This window comes from Heteronotia binoei, chromosome 11 (genome assembly GCF_032191835.1).
Source record: "Heteronotia binoei isolate CCM8104 ecotype False Entrance Well chromosome 11, APGP_CSIRO_Hbin_v1, whole genome shotgun sequence".
Lineage (NCBI taxonomy): Eukaryota > Metazoa > Chordata > Lepidosauria > Squamata > Gekkonidae > Heteronotia > Heteronotia binoei.
The window spans coordinates 27686599-27702670 of NC_083233.1; the positions used below are offsets into that span (position 1 = coordinate 27686599).

General features: G+C 42.2%; 1 protein-coding gene across 1 annotated transcript in view; it reads right to left on the minus strand.

Moving 5' to 3' along the window:
- DIAPH2 (diaphanous related formin 2) overlaps positions 1-15125 on the minus strand; it is a 446439-nt gene extending 431314 nt beyond the window's left edge. Inside the window, exon 1 of the mRNA XM_060249401.1 lies at positions 14919-15125. Within this exon, the coding sequence (XP_060105384.1) occupies positions 14919-15029 (111 nt within the window). The 5' untranslated portion in view covers positions 15030-15125. The remainder of the gene's footprint in view (positions 1-14918) is intronic.
- Positions 15126-16072: the final 947 nt, after the last annotated feature.

Consider the following 16072-nt stretch of genomic DNA (forward strand, 5'->3'; position numbering starts at 1 on the left):
TGTATTTCTAGAACTTTACTAGCACAACTGTTTGTCATCTTCCTCCTGAATCTGGCTAGGGCAGTTTCACTGTTATGAGATTATTGAGCTTCAACCATCTGTGTTCACAGTGTGACATGCTCATGCTAACTTTGCCCCATTTCCTAATACTGAAAAAAGAGTTCTGTCATTTGAGTTCCATGTAGGACTGACCTAAGGGACTCTCTCCAGTTTTCAGTTAATGTGTGAAATACTTTCATGGAAAAGTTGCAGACATTGACATATGCACTTTTCAGTCAACTCACCATGCAGTAACTGCCATAGTGATTAGCATGCCATATTCACTAAAAGTTAGCCAACTGACATTGTCAAATCCTTCTCCACTGACTCTTGTAAAGCAGATCGAATCTGAGCATCAATGTTCCACATTCTACTATCTATAGCTATGGAATATGCTGCTGGAGTAGTGGCATCAACATACGTTGCTAAGACACTAAATTGGATAGGGATTGCCTATTTTGCTATATAGAATCAGAGCTGGAAGGAATCAGAAGTCATTTAGGCCAATCTACCATTCCCTACATCCAGCAGCCCCTTATGAGATCTGACAACATGACTTAGTTCAGAAAGCAATACAAGCAAAGAGAAGGTGCACTGCTAACACATCCCTGGATAGGAAATATATAAATAAATACCATAGCAGATCATTACCCTATCAAGGTCAATACTGTCTACTGTGACAGCAGCTCTCAAGAGTATCAGAAGTCTTTCACATCACCTACTACCTGTTCTTTTCAACTGGAGATAGGAGGGATAGAAATTTGGACCTTCTACACACCAAGCAGGTATTCTAAGCCCCTCTTAAAGCAAAGCATTAACTCCATCTACTTTACTCTGACAATATCCACAGCATAAAAGGTAATGGGCTTCAGTTGTCTTTGTTAGGGGCATACAACAGCCCCACCATCAGCAGAAAGAAAGGGGAGAGAAGGATCATCACTACAGGAAGAGGAAGTAGGTAAGAGAAATGCTTGGGATAGCTACAAAAAATGGAGGAGGATTTATATTTTATAATTTAGATATATATTTATGAAGTCCCCAGTACTAGCTAAAACTGAATGCATGATCCCACAAAGACTTGTAGATGGCAACTAAGACTGCCAACTGCCCTGAAAATTATATAATTACATGTAGCCTCAACAAGATTAAGGACTTGGTATAACATTCAAACCAATACACCTATTCATCACAACATGCAATTAACTGAAAGTCTGAAGGTTCTTTTTTTCAATAGGACAATACTGAACTGTCCCATCAGCACACATCAAGTCCACGGGGGGGGGGGGGGGGATACAGTAAACCAGGGGTGTAAAACATGTGGCCCAAGGGCCAGATCAGGCCCCCAAAGAGCTATCAGCCAGTTTGGTGTAGTGGTTAAGTGTGCGGACTCTTATCTGGGAGAGCCAGGTTTAATTCCGCACTCCTCCACTTGCACCTGCTAGCATGGCCTTGGGTCAACCATAGCTCTGGTAGGAGTTGTCCTTAAAAGGGCAGCTACTGTGAGAGCCCTCTCCAGCCCCACCCACCTCACAGGGTGTCTGTTGTGGAGGAGGAAGGTAAAGGAGATTGTGAGCCGCTCTGAGACTCTTCGGAGTGGAGGGCGGGATATAAATCCAATATCATCATCTTCTTCTATCAGGCCTGCGAGCAACTCATTGTCATCTGCTTCCTTCACTCTCTCTTGCTTCTTTCTGCATCACACCTTGCTTTGCCAGGCTTGCTCAATTGCACAGGAGCTATTGGAAGCTGTGCAAATGACTATGTTTAAATGTTTTAAGTGCATTTATATACAGCCATTTTGTCAAGAAACCTGGAATAGACTATAACTGAAAACATGGAGAACAGAAATCAGAAGCAGAGATTCCCAGATTTTTGGTGATCCTATCAAGAGTTCTGTTTTCTCCATTGGCTGAACAGAACATGAAGGAACTTATGTACAAAAGCTATAATGAATGTCAATAAATCAAAGGTAGGTTTGCAGCTTAACATATGCACTCCTGAACAACAGCCTATTCAAAATTGCCACAGCACAGGCATTGTATCCAGATTTTGATACTATAATTCAGAGCAAAAGGTGTCAGCTATCAGAAACTGTTAAACAAAATATTTCAAGCGTGCTAATCTTTTAAGCATGTTTTAAGTTTTTTAAAAAAAAAATGAGTTTGCTTGTGTCCTTTATAAAGTTTATATATCCATTACCTGGCATTACATTTTATAACACCCATGGCCCGGACCAACAAGTTGTCATTTATGTCAGATATGGCCCTCGTAAGAAATGAGTTTGACACCTCCGCCAACTGTAGAAATATGTTTTTGAGGGAGGTAACAGAAAGAAGAAAACCAAGTCAGGGAGTGCAGATAATTAACTCCTGACAGGATCACCAAAAATCTGGGAATCTCTGCTTCTGATGTCTGTTCTCCAGATTTTCAATTACAGACTATTCCAAGTGTCTTGAAAAAATGACTGTACGTAAATGCATTTAAAACATTTAAACTTAGTCATCTGCAAAGCTTCCAAACAGACCATGGCCATCTCCTTTAAACATTTCCACTGGAGAAGGCCCATACACACAAATCAACTTTCTGGTATTTAAGTTATGTACTGCAAATGAAGTGCTGTATTTCCTGTGTTTAAATAGGATTAATTGGAATCTGGAATTCAAACATGGGCCTTTTGGTCTCTTTTCTTTTACATTTGAAACTGATGTGCCATTTGACAAGAAAATACAATTCAGAACAAACTAGATTACTAACGAAAATTACAAACAGAAAATTAAGAAAGCAAAATTAATTAATAAAAAACCCGGAAACAGTAAAATAGATATGGTGTTAACTTTTAAAATAGCTCAAACACAAAGCAAGGCATAGGTTAAACAAAGAATCTGTGGATGTGATATTAATTAAACTTCAAATTCTCACGTTCATACACTGTCCCTGCCCATTGTTAAACCATATTGGGAAGAGGGGAGGGGAGGTTTGGATTCCAAGATCTTTCCAATGATGGGGTGAATTTTTACCAACTGTTGCTACACACACACAACTGGTAAAAATTTATATGATGCTAGTAATTCGTACCTCTTTTCCTCCCTCCCATTTTGGCTCATAGTGCTCCTGCATGTTAGACTCTACTTTACTATTGCACTGTAGCGGTGGGGAGGGAGGAAAGAAACAGAGAGGTGTTTTTGTTTTTAAATTTACTCAGGACTTTTTTTTTTAGCAGGAAAGCACAGGAACACAGTTCTGACTGTGGCCTAATATGCAAATGAGTTCCTGCCAGCTTTTTCTACAAAAAAGCCATGTGAAACAATGGTGACATTGGGGGTGTGGCCTAATATGCCAATAAGTTTCTGTTGCATTTTTTCAGCAAAAAAAGCCCTGAATTTGCTTTGTCCCACTTCCTCAGTCACACTACAGCTATGCTGTGCGTGTTCTGAAGAAGTGCATTGTCTTCTATTGCCAACACTTATTATTAAAGGTAACACACTTTTTATTTATAATTGGCAGAGGACAGGCAGATAGAGACCAAGAGTAACAACAACCCAAATGTAAAGATGTACTTTGAGAAATTTAATATTTAAAAGGAAGTTATAGATTTCTAAATCAGTAATTTGTTATATAGGTATACATTCTTGGGGGGGTTTTGTTACCAGAACTAGAAGATGTGGCAATCCCATTGTTAGCTCTCTCCCCAATAAGGAAATTGGCTATTCAAACACTTTCTTTAACATCTACTCCAAGCTAGCGCTCATAAAGACTTGTTTGAACTGTTCTGAAGTCTTCCTTCTAGCCAGGCCCTTTTTTGGCACTGCCACATGTATGAAGCTAGCAATTTCCCCCTCCTCAGTACTGCTTATGAAAGTTCTGGAGAAGGATACAAACGTGCTGAGCAGTCAGGTTAGAACAGATAAAAAGAAATACTTCTTCACCCAAAGAGTGATTAACATGTGGAATTCACTGCCACAGGTGGTGGTAGCGGCTACAAGCATAGCCAGCTTCAAGAGGCAACTGGATCAACTCCTGGAGCAGAAGTCCATCAGTGGCTATTAGCCACAGCATATTGTTGGAACTCTCTATCTGGGGTAAGTGATGCTCTATATTCTTGGTGCTTAGGAGCAGCAACAGGGTGAGGGCTTCTGGTGTCCTGGCCCCACTGACAGAGCTCCTGATGGCACCTGGGTTTTTTTGGCCACTGTGTGACACAGAGTGTTGGACTGGATGGGCCACTGACCTGATCCAGCATGGCTTCTCTTATGTTCTTATGTGCTGCACCTGGAAGATCTCACCCTCATGACCCTCTTGTGCTCCTCCTTTTCCAGCCTGCCTTTCTCTCCATTTCCCCACCTTCTTCCTTCAAACAGCTCTTCCTCTGCTGTACCACTCATCAGCTCTTATTGCTGCTTCTACTGAATTTCCACATACCCACATTCTTGTTTATTTACTTATTAGATTTATATATCTTGCTCTTCCCACAAAGCAGGCTCAGGGCAGGTACCATCAGAAAGTTAACATTAAAACAATATTCAAATTTACAATATAAAAACAGCTAAAATACACAACTTGGAAATGCTGCCCCAACAGTCATGATCAAATTATGACCAGGCTGAAGCTGCTATTTTACTCTCTCCCACCAGACCTTCCAACTAGGAATGCAAAGTGTTAAGTGTTTAAACAATTTGGGGGGTGCTGCCATTTATATATTCCAGCAACCCTTAAAGGTCTGCAAAATTGGCCAAGGGTTACCTCTGATACTAAAACAGCTGTTTTCCAATGTTGGTCTTACTATTAATCATGTGCATAGAAGACCAACTCCAGACCAATTTTTCCTAACAAAAGGAAATAACATTATGTAGTTTAGATTGTAAGCTTGTTAATGTTTAGATCCAAGTTCCCCAACATGATGTCCAAGGGCACCATGGTGCATGCCAAGCTTTTCAGAAAGTGAACAACCATGTATAAGGTAGGGCTTCTTATTGGCACATCTCATTGAAATGAAATGGTTCCTGAGACTACAATGTGGGGAGGAAAATACTGCATTTGGATCCTTCTCCTATAGAAATCATTTTAGTATTTGGCACCTGGTGATGGTTGCCAGGCCCTGATGAAAGGCCAAAACAGCTCTAGAAAGGACCCTGCCCCTTCTCCCCACCTTTTATTGAGAGAAAGCAAGCCTAGAATGGTATGGTGGTATATATATATGGTGACCTAGCAATGATCACAGAAGGAATCCAATTCTTAAGGTATAGGAATTCCTTTTATCATTTGGTTGTTTTGTTTTTAAACCTCAATGTATTTTTTTTCCTGCAAACCTGCGACATATTTCAGGATTGTAGAAAGGTCCTGCCCATTCACAGCTCCAATCACTGGATTTAAGTATCCTCAGGTATGGCCAGCTTGGCTATTAGAATACACAATGGTGATGATGATTGCTCAAAATCTCCAAGAGTTATGTTCAATGTTCTGGTTTTGATCTTTAAGGTCCTTAACCATCAGGAACCCACATAACTTCAGGACTGCCTCTCTCAGTAGAGCATTACACTCAGGGAATACAAATCTCCTGGTGGTCTCCAGCAAGAGAACATCCATGCCTTGCAGGTTCTACTACCTTTCTGCAGGGCATGTAAGGCAGAGAAGTTCCTGCAGGTATTTGGTTGAGGACAGTGACGGGACAGTATACCATCTGGCACTCCCCCTCACCCGTCCACGTCCTCTCCATCCTAGGAAGCCTATGGGGAACTGAATTTTTTTCCCCACCATCTTGGACAGTACATGGGTTTGCTGGTTGGCGTTTTTAGGTATGTTAATGTTGTTTTTACTTATATCACTTATTGTATTTGTTTTCTGTTGTAAGCCACCCTGAGCCCTGGGAAGGGCAGCCTAAGAAATCTAATAATAATAATGATGTAAATGATTTGAGATTATGGTAACAAGCCTTTAAAAAGGTAAAGGTAGTCCCCTGTGCAAGCACCAATCGCTTTCGACTCTGGGGTGATGTTGCTTTCACAACGTTTTCACGGCAGACTTTTTACGGGGTGGTTTGCCATTGCCATCCCCAGTCATCTACACTTTCCCCCCAGCAAGCTAGGTACTCATTTTACCGACCTCAGAAGAATGGAATGAGTCAACCTGGAGCCGGCTACCTGAACCAGCTTTTGCTGGGATCAAACTCAGGTTGTGAGCAGAGGGCTCCGACTGCAGTACTACAGCTTTACCACTCTGCTTTACAGGAAGTCAAAATAATGAATACCCAAAGTTTTTCTTGGTTTATGTTTGTTTCCATTTTTTTTCATTTGAGCAGAAAAGTTAAATTTTTACACCTAATACTGAGAGAAACATTAAATAAAAACTCATTGCATATGGCTAACACAATGTAACACAAAGGTACAAAGGCCAAGATACCTACCATTGTAAACTGCAGAGGTATAGTGCCTTCTTAAACAGACTTACATTCTACTAAGCTCACTGACTTCATAGGATTTAGAAGAGTATAATTCTAAGGAGTTCACTATCAGAAACTTTAACTTGCACCAGACTTTTCAAAAAGCACTGACAAGCTCTATTTAGCAACTTTAAAAAAAATCAGGAATAAAGAAATTATCACCATTCTTAATAAATTCATTTCCTTTTTTGTGGAATGACAGAGAAGCAGGAGACTTGAAGGTGCTAGCTTCCAAGTTACCACTGGGCAATGACACTTCTAGGTCAAGATATATGGTGTGTTCACACTATACTAAATAATGCATTTTACATCCAGATTTTTACTGTGTAAGAATAGCAAAAATCTGGATGTAAAATGCATTATTTAGTGTACTGTGAATGTGCTATAGTTAAGTGGTCTGAAATATACAGAATTCATTTGGTAAGTTCTGAGGTAGACAGCTGCCAAAACAACTTTAGTTACACAGCCAAAAGTAAACACAAGCTCTAAACTTCATATTATATATATGTGTGTGTGTGTGTGTATATATATATATACACACACACACACACATACACATACATATATATACACACACACACACAAACTCACACACACACACAGAGAGAAAGAGAGAGAGGCAGGGAGAGAGACGGACGGAGCAGTGAGCTCCTATCCATGATCCACACCACTGCCACTTTAAGAACTGTTGTGACAGTCTAACAGTGATGAAAAAGACTAAGCCAGGCAGATTCCATACAAAGTCACCAACTCTGGTAGCTACGTACCACCACCACCACCACCATTCAGGAGGTACTGCACAGCAGCTATAGCCTGGATGATGGTGTTCCAGCATACCATCTACCAAATTTTCTAGTATGTGAAACATAGCATATTTCAAAAGCTGAGCAAGGTCATAACTGGTTTGTTGAATTTAACCATGCCAAGAGTAGAGAAAGATAAACTAATCTAAAGATGGTTAAATCTATATAGATAGATTTCTAAAACTAGTTTATAAAACCTGTACTAGAGATTTACAAAACTAATTAGAATACTTTTAACAGAGGAAAAGGCAAACCTTCCTTCCAGCCTGGCCAAAGTTACCAAGAGTCATCACTTTCTGGTGGTCCCCAGCCCAGCTGGCCTCGGCCAGGGCCTTCTTTGCCCTGGTCCCAGCCTGGTGGAACGCTCTGCCAAGTAACATCCATGCCCTGCCTGATCTATTAAAGTTTCATAAGGCACGAAAAGCAGAGATATTCTGCCAGGCCTTTGGTTGACAGACCAAAATCAACACCACTGTGCATATAAACAATAAAGAATTTATAAACCTGAAGAGTCTTTCCTTGTTTTCCAAAGATACTTTATACACAGTACAGAAAATTTTCCCAAAGGGGGTGGGGTGGATTCCACAACACAAATTTCTAACCAATTTTATCATCACTTTCTAACCAAATTTATCATCAAGCTTTTGTGAATGTTAGAAGTCTTAGTTTTGACATCAAAACATTGAATTTGCAGAATGGTTCTGTGATCAAGCATCTCTGTGAAAAGTGACCCACAAAGTCGACAGGCACGCAAGGAGAAGACCGGAGCCTTTGGAGTCATTATTCTAGGGGACTTGGATTTGCTTCAACAATAGGGACTATGAACTTATGCTCTAAAAGAAAGTTTCAACAAGGAACTTCTCTATAAATATGGTATGGAGCAGTGATGATAAAATTGGTTAGAAATTTGTGTTGTGGAATCCACCCCCTTTGGAAAAAATTTCTGTACTCTGTATAAGGTATCTTTGGAGAATAAGAAAAGACTCTTCAGGTTTATACATTCTTTATTGTTTATATACACAGTGGTGTTGATTTTGGTCTGTAATATACTGTGTTGCCACTTGGTTACCCATTAGGCTTTTGGCTGAGGCCAGCAACAGTTCTCTGCATCTGCCTGGCACCCTCCCTTCCCCCTCCATGACTGAATGCTAGCAACACTAGCACTGCTATTTGTTTTAATTTTTTAAATGTTCTGAATGTTTTAAATATTGTATTTCTATGGTTTTAACTTGTTTTTTAACATTGTATTGAGTCAAACTGTTGTAAACTGCTCTAAGCCTCATGCAAGCGGGGAAGGGTGGTCTAAAAATCTAATTTAATTAAAGATATAAAAAGAGCAAAGTGTGGCCAAGAAACACATTATATTTATCAATATTTCTTCTGAACGTAGAGCGACACCAAGCATTTCATGAAGGGACTGTGTGCTCAATGAACTCAGATACATAAAACCTGAGGGGGGGGGGGTTGGGGCTACTGTTAAAATTTAAAAATACCATCATCATAGCCAATTGTTGTTGTTGTCGTCATCAAGTCACAGCTGACTTATGGTGGCCCTGTAGGGTTTTTAAAGCAAGAGACAATCAGAGGTGGTTTGCCATTGACTGCCTCCACACCATGATCCTTAGTACTCCTTGGGGGTCTCCCATACAAATACTGGCCAAGGCTGACTCTACTTAGCTTTCAAAATCTGATGAGGTCAGGCTAGCCTTGGCTAACCAACTGCTTACTTAATATAGAAACTATCTTGTAAATAAATATCGAGCCATCATTAATTAAGATGAAATTCAAAAGGTAGAGAAAATTTTATTCCTAAACGTCTTTCCTGTCCATTACCCAAAGTAGCAGACAATAACCACAATAATAAAATGGGGAAGACGATGGTGAGGACAGCTACCATCAGTCTTCCTAGGCAGGTTTTACAATCAGGCTACACAAGTTACTTAAAACAGAGGAATGAATGGGATGAAAGTCAGTTTTACTAACTGAGCAGCATGTAATTATATGAGTGTGAAAGGACTGGTAAAGAGGTATATCAACTTTGAGGGAAGCAATATGAATATTCTACTGACGGTTGTATTTGTCTTTGTAATGTGACAAGTGGAAATTGTTCCACATGAGCTGCAAACTATACTTGGCCCACATCTGATATATGCAATAAGCAGAGCACATAGTTTTGGCAGCTTTGCACAAGTTACCTTGGTTCTTGCCTTGGAAGAACAATAGATATTTAAGGCCATTAGAAAGGGAGAAACTAATGGCCATTTATACTTCTAGGAAATATTCCCACAAAACGGGCATCAACAAGAGAGACACTGGCAGCTAACAAAACACAGCACCACCCTTTTTTCAAGCATGTGGTATTGTGCTGCAGCATCTAGGAGAAAGGAAACTATGAATCATCCCGGTCAGCACCATGAAGTCAGGAGAGGCTGGGCACTCAATTGAACTCAATTTCTGAACTGGTTCAGTAAGCACCTGGGCAAAGAAACCAGCTGTATATCAACTTTCAAATAAAGCTACATTGTTAAAAATATATATATAAGATTTCCTGTGGTAAATAGTGACCCACAGGTGGTTACTTTTAGCTGTAATCAATTGCTGGAAAAGGCAGCAGTTCACAGTGAGCCACAGCCAGGAAATCAGAGCATTCCGGATACAATGAAGTCAAAAACTTAGATCACACAAATCCCAAGCCTGTGTACCATTCCTTCCCCTTATTACCACCACGCTGAGATTTTGCTGGGACTGTTTTCAACTTGTCCTATGTAAGTATTTGAGGCACAAGATGTAGTGACTGAACACATGATACCATTTCCATGCTCAGCTACAGTGCCTTGTGTCTTCAAGCAGTGATCCCAAATAATTTGGCTATAGTGTCACTTGGAAGACCATCCTAACTCTTAGAGTGCCTCTCTTGGACCAATTAGGACTACTATCTTAGCCAGCCTGACATTTACTCTGGATAGTGATATCCTCTGCAGAACAAGGTGTGCCTACGTTCATTGATTTCAATGGCTTAAGCAAGCTAGAGCTGTCCAGACTAGAGCTGTGCTCTACTCCTTTCCCTGCAGGAAGCACACAATGGCAGGACTTCTCACCTTGCATCTCTCAAAAAAAACACACTTCGATCAAAATATCAGCATTATACTCCTTAGAGAAAGGCACATGTAAACATGACAGCATCATCCTGAACACTATCCACAAGGGTAATCATAATTTATGCAATACCCAGCATAGAGTGCTACCTCTACTTCACTCTCTTCTCACAACTGTCTTCTGGGTTTCAAATTTTAGATTGCAAGGCTGGGGAATGTCTTTTTATTATCTGTAAAGTACCATATATACTGATGGTCCTATACAAAGAAATAAACAAACTGAGGAAAAATGCAATATATGCAACAACCTTTAAGTCAAGTTCAAAAAAGTGACACAGTACATTTGATGTACATGTGTGGTGCCAGCTTCAGACACACATAGCTCCACATGTCCACTGGGTGCTCAATAACATCCTTTTATTTACTGACCTCACTTATACTCCATTTTTTCCCACAATGGGGACCCAAAGCAGCTTACAGCATCCTCCTCCCTTCCATTTTATCCTCACAACCACCTGTGAGGTATTCATTTTTTAAAAAAAATATGGCACCTGTTCACCCAATTAAGGTCCACAAGGCAGAGAATATCTTCAAAAACGAACACTTTTAAGCAACTAAAATACATTAGGGTTTGTAGAATCTTTCGGGCTCAAGTGCCGTGTTCTACTGGAGAAAGTTTTCCTTCCAGACGTTTCATTCTCAGCTGCGGAGAACATCCTCAGTAGCCACTGAGGATGTTCTCCGCAGCTGAGAACGAAACGTCTGGAAGGAAAACTTTCTCCAGTAGAACACGGCACTTGAGCCCGAAAGATTCTACAAACCCTAATGATGTTACCAGCCATAAAAACCTGAAATCTTTGATAACTAAAATACAGTTAAAATTATAAAATAATTTAATTTAAACAGATAAACATTACTAGAACAAGGGGCAGTAACCATTATTGGGAATATGCCAGACAAAACATATGAAGCTGCCTTATACTTAATCAGACCCTCAGTCCATCCAAGTCAGTATTGTCTATTCAGACTGGCAGCAGCTCTCCAAGGTCTCAAGCTGAGGTTTTTCACACCTATTTGCCTGGACCCTTTTTAGTTGGAGATGCCAGGGATTGAGAACCTAGGACCTTCTGGTTACTAAACAGATGCTTTACCACTGAGCCACCATCCCTCCCTTGTTTTCACCTGCTGGCAAAAGACACCAATAGAGACAGACAGATGAATCTTTCTGGAGGAGAGCTCCAAAGTTTTGGTGCCCTGACTGAGAAGGCCCTTTCTTGGGAACCTCCTGCCTAGCTTCAGATAGTGGGGGCAACTGAAGCAGGGCCTCTGAGAATGATCTGTTCATACAGAACAAGGTAAGTTAGACTGATTGTATGCAACTTGCTCAAGGACACTCAGAAAGCTTCCACAGCTGAGTAGAGATCTAAATTTGGGTCTGACATTCTAACCACTACACCTCAATGGTGAGAGCACACACTTGACATGTAGGGGTTTCTAGATTCAGTCCCACTTATCTACAGTTCAAAGGATCTACCTACTAAAGTTTATACCACACTTCTTCCAAAGAGGTCAGAGTGACAAACACATTTCTCTGCTCCTCTCCTTGGTATTTTTCCACACCAAAACCCCTACAAAGTTAATTCAAACATATGACTGGCCCAAGGTAGCCCAGTGACTCTCATGATTAAGCACAAATCTGAACCAGCATCTCCCTGCTCCTAGCCTGACACTCTAACTACCACACTGGCTCCCACACTCTAACTACCACACTGACAGCAAGCAAAGCCACCATTCATTTTTGTTGGCTGTACTGGGTTATTGGTACCCACAGTCTGATACATCAAAAAGCAGCTCTATGCGCTAACCCACAATAAACACTGCATTCAGGATATGGATTATCCATTATCCAATGCTATGACTAAATATACAAAGTTGGGATTATTTTATTAAGTTACATAAACCACTTCAAACCACCTTTTTGAGGTGAAAGGTGGTTTTAAAAAGGTAAAGGTAGTCCCCTGTGCAAGCACCAGTCGTTTCCAACTCTGGGGTGACGTTGCTTTCTCAACATTGTCACAGCAGACTTTTTACTGGGTGGTCTGCCATTGCCTTCCCCAGTCATCTACACTTTCCCCCCAGCAAGCTGGGTACTCATTTTACTGACCTCAGAAGGATGGAAGGCTGATTCAACCTGGAACTGGCTACCTGAACCAGCTTCCGCTGGGATCGAACTTCAGTCGTGAGCAGAGGGCTCTGACTGCAGTACTGCAGCTTTACCATGGTGGTTTACAAATATTTTAATAAAATGAATAGATCCAAGCCAATCCATTTGACATCATGGACTTCCTCCTCATTCCTACTGCCACCCCAAAAACATCTTCACCCACTTTGGACAACAAAATTTTATTCTCCTAATGGTTTTCCTTATGCCATACCGAAAACAGGGCTGCCACTTTTTCCCAGACAAGGCTCATGTGCCTTTAACAGCTGCATGCCTAGATCTCAAACTGGCAGATGACAGATGGCATTTTTCTTGAGGGCCCAAACCTGCAACTGCTAAATAATTATCAGATAGCTGTTCAAGATCTAGGCAATAAGCTAAAAGGAAAGTGGTCTTTGGACAAAGTTGCCATCATATGGGGCATCTCCCCTACTTTAAACATGCTGAGACATATGAAAGCATGTAAAGTGCTCCAAAGTTTGTGCATCTCCAGAAAAAGGCACTTGCTGAGTATCCACTTAACATGCACCTGTCAAAAACACAAGAGTCCTGTCACAGAAGAAAAACAGGTAACACCCCTCCTTAGACAAGGTCCATCCTCTATCCCAAACTCCCTATAGCCCTGTACGTGTCTATCACTGACAACTTTTTTCCTCCTCAACCTACTCCTGTTACTTTACCATTAACCCAACATGCACAAACTTTACAGTTTAAGGTTTTTCCAGCATGTATAAGAATATCAAAAAGCTGGACTCAATTTCCAGAGAACAGGCTGTTGCTGGGCAAGGTCACCATCAGTAAAAGCTTGGTAGGGCACATTAAGCAAACCAACCTGTTTATTATGACAAAGCAGATTCCTACCTATAGGAAAAATTTGTTATCCTTTACAAAGGTGTGCAAAAACTTTGCCAGTTCTGTCAAAAGTTTCTGTATAATTTATTAGTTATTTAATTTGACTTTTAGGCCACCCTTCCCTGTGAGCAGAGCTCAGAGCAGCTTACATCAATGAACATACAATAATACATGTACAAGTTCTCCTATTCCAAAAGTTTCTGAAGGACTGAGCATTGCAAGATGACTGTTCTTTACTTCCATCCCTGCTCACAGGCATGTTCAAATCACAGGACCAGGGCCAATGCAAAGCTGGCAACCACAATAAGATTCATCAGCTGGAGCATCTTAAGAAGATGCTGCTGCTGCTTCATTTTTCTATGGGCTGATGTTCAAAATGCAGGAGCAATTGAAAGAAATTGGCAGCCACCATAAGATTTGTCAGATTAAAGTGGTAATAATTCACACTGCTGCCAAGCATGTGTTCTGAGTACAGGAGCTGGGCCAATAATAAACAAAGGACAAGCCACAACAAAAGGAGTCTGACAAATCTTAAGGTGTCACAACAACAAAACCACCGCTACTCAGTTCCAACATCTTGGTGGCCTACTAGCCAAGACACCAACTGGCGAAAGAAACTGGCAACCGCAATCCTTTGGCTTCTAAAGCACCCCACCAACACATGTTTGTGAACACAAGGGCAAGAGCAGTGAAAGAATCTGGCAAGCCCCCTAAGTTGTCCAGGGCAAGGGGATAGCCAATGAAGCTGGCAAACACAGGAAGAGGAGTCCATCTGCCTTAAGCAGGCCCAATGACTGAACTCAGGCAATACTCCCTTTAAGCTGTGGAGTCTTGTAAGCAAAAATTCTACTTTGTGAGCTACTAGCATTAAAGTTGTGAGCTACTGCAAAAATTAGTGTGCTCTGGGACCATTTTTTCCTGTGCGAAGTCAAAAATGTGTGAGCCAGAGGCTAAACAACTGTGAGCTAGCTCACACTAACTCAGCTGGCAAACACAGGAGGAGGAGTCCATCTGTCTCAAGCAGCCGATGACCCTGGGGGTCAGGTAATACTCTCTTTAAGCTGTGGAGTCTCGTGAGCAAAAGCTCTACTTTGTGAGCTGCTAGCATTAAAAAGTTGTAAACTACCGCATAAATCAGTTTGCTCTGGGGCCATTTTTCCCTTGGAGAAGACAAAAAATGTGTGAGCCAGAGGCTAAGAAAACTGTGAGCTGGCTCACACTAACTCAGCTTGAAAGGAACACCGCGGTCAGGCTCAACTCCTGCGTGTTGGTCAGGCTGTTGCTCGCACAAGAGCCAGCAGGAAAAGCTTGGAGACCCCGCGCAGGCCTCTGACACCCAACGGAAGGCCGGCTCTTTACTCACCCGCCACCCCCAAGGGAAAATCCAGCCTCTCGGGAATCTCCAAGCAGCAAATCCCCCGCCCCGCAGACAGGCAAGCAGCACCCACCCACCTTGCCCGCCCTTCTCTCACCAGCTTGGGCTTGTTCTTATTCTCCTCGTCGGGGAGGCGCCCGCTGCCGCCCCGCTTGGGATTCATCTTCCCCGGCTCTTCCTCGCCGCCGCCGGCTCCCTGGCTCTCCATGCCGCCGCCTTCTTCCTCTCAGGCCCCCATAAGCGCCGTGCGGATGAAGGCGAAGGGCGGGCAGGTCACGCTGGCCCCGCCTCGGGAAGGGCGCCCGGAGGGGACGCGGGAGACAGAGTCGCTCGCTCGGAGGCTCCCCTTTTTTGGTCGCCGCCTCTCTTGACAGGGACAGTCGGCGCGCGAGCCTGCCCTCCTGCGCATGCTCTTCTACCCCTCCTTCCGCGATGGAGATGGGGAAAGGGGGGGGGGGAACAGGACAGGCCTTCTGCGCGTGCGTCACCGAAAGGCGAGGGAGGGGGAGAAAGCTTTTGAACGCTGAAGCTGCAGTAGCGTCATGCTGCCCTTACTAGAAGCTTAGTTGAGAACCCCGGAAGTGGCCGAAAGGGACAATAGTTAAGGACAAAACAGGAGTCAAGTGGCACCTTTAAGGCCAACTTTGTTTTAGTCAGAACGTAAGCTTTCGTGTGCTCTAAGCACACTTCATCAGACGAGGAATCCTGTACAGTGAGCGGAGCCACACATAGCTGGTAGGCAGCGGCTCAGAATGCAAAAGGGTACACATTTAAGATCCAGTGACAGAAAAGAAGAATTATCTGGGAGGCAGTGGTTTAGAATGCAAAATGGTACAAATTTAAGATCCAGTGACAGAATAGTAACATTAACAAATTGAGCCAACCTTTGATTAGTTAGGGCAAGCTGCGTTTTTTTTAAAAAAAAGAAAAGGGAGAAAAGTCTGGCGGAAGGCAGTGACTCGGAAGCGTGGAGCACTGAGAAGGGGTGGAAGGAAGAAAAATCGATAGAAAGCACGGGTTAGGAAAAACAGGCAGAAGGGGAAGGGGGAAAGTATCAAGTGCAGTTCTGGAGACTCCGGGCGTTAATTGTAATTATCCCCTGGAGGCTGGAAGCGGACAGGAGGCATACATGTGTATCTGGGTAGAAGGCATACAAATAATTTAAATAAATATGCAAATTATTACTTGCTGGGTTTATTTTGTTGGTATGGGCTGCTGTTACAGGCTTTGCCATTTTATTTTTGACGGGTG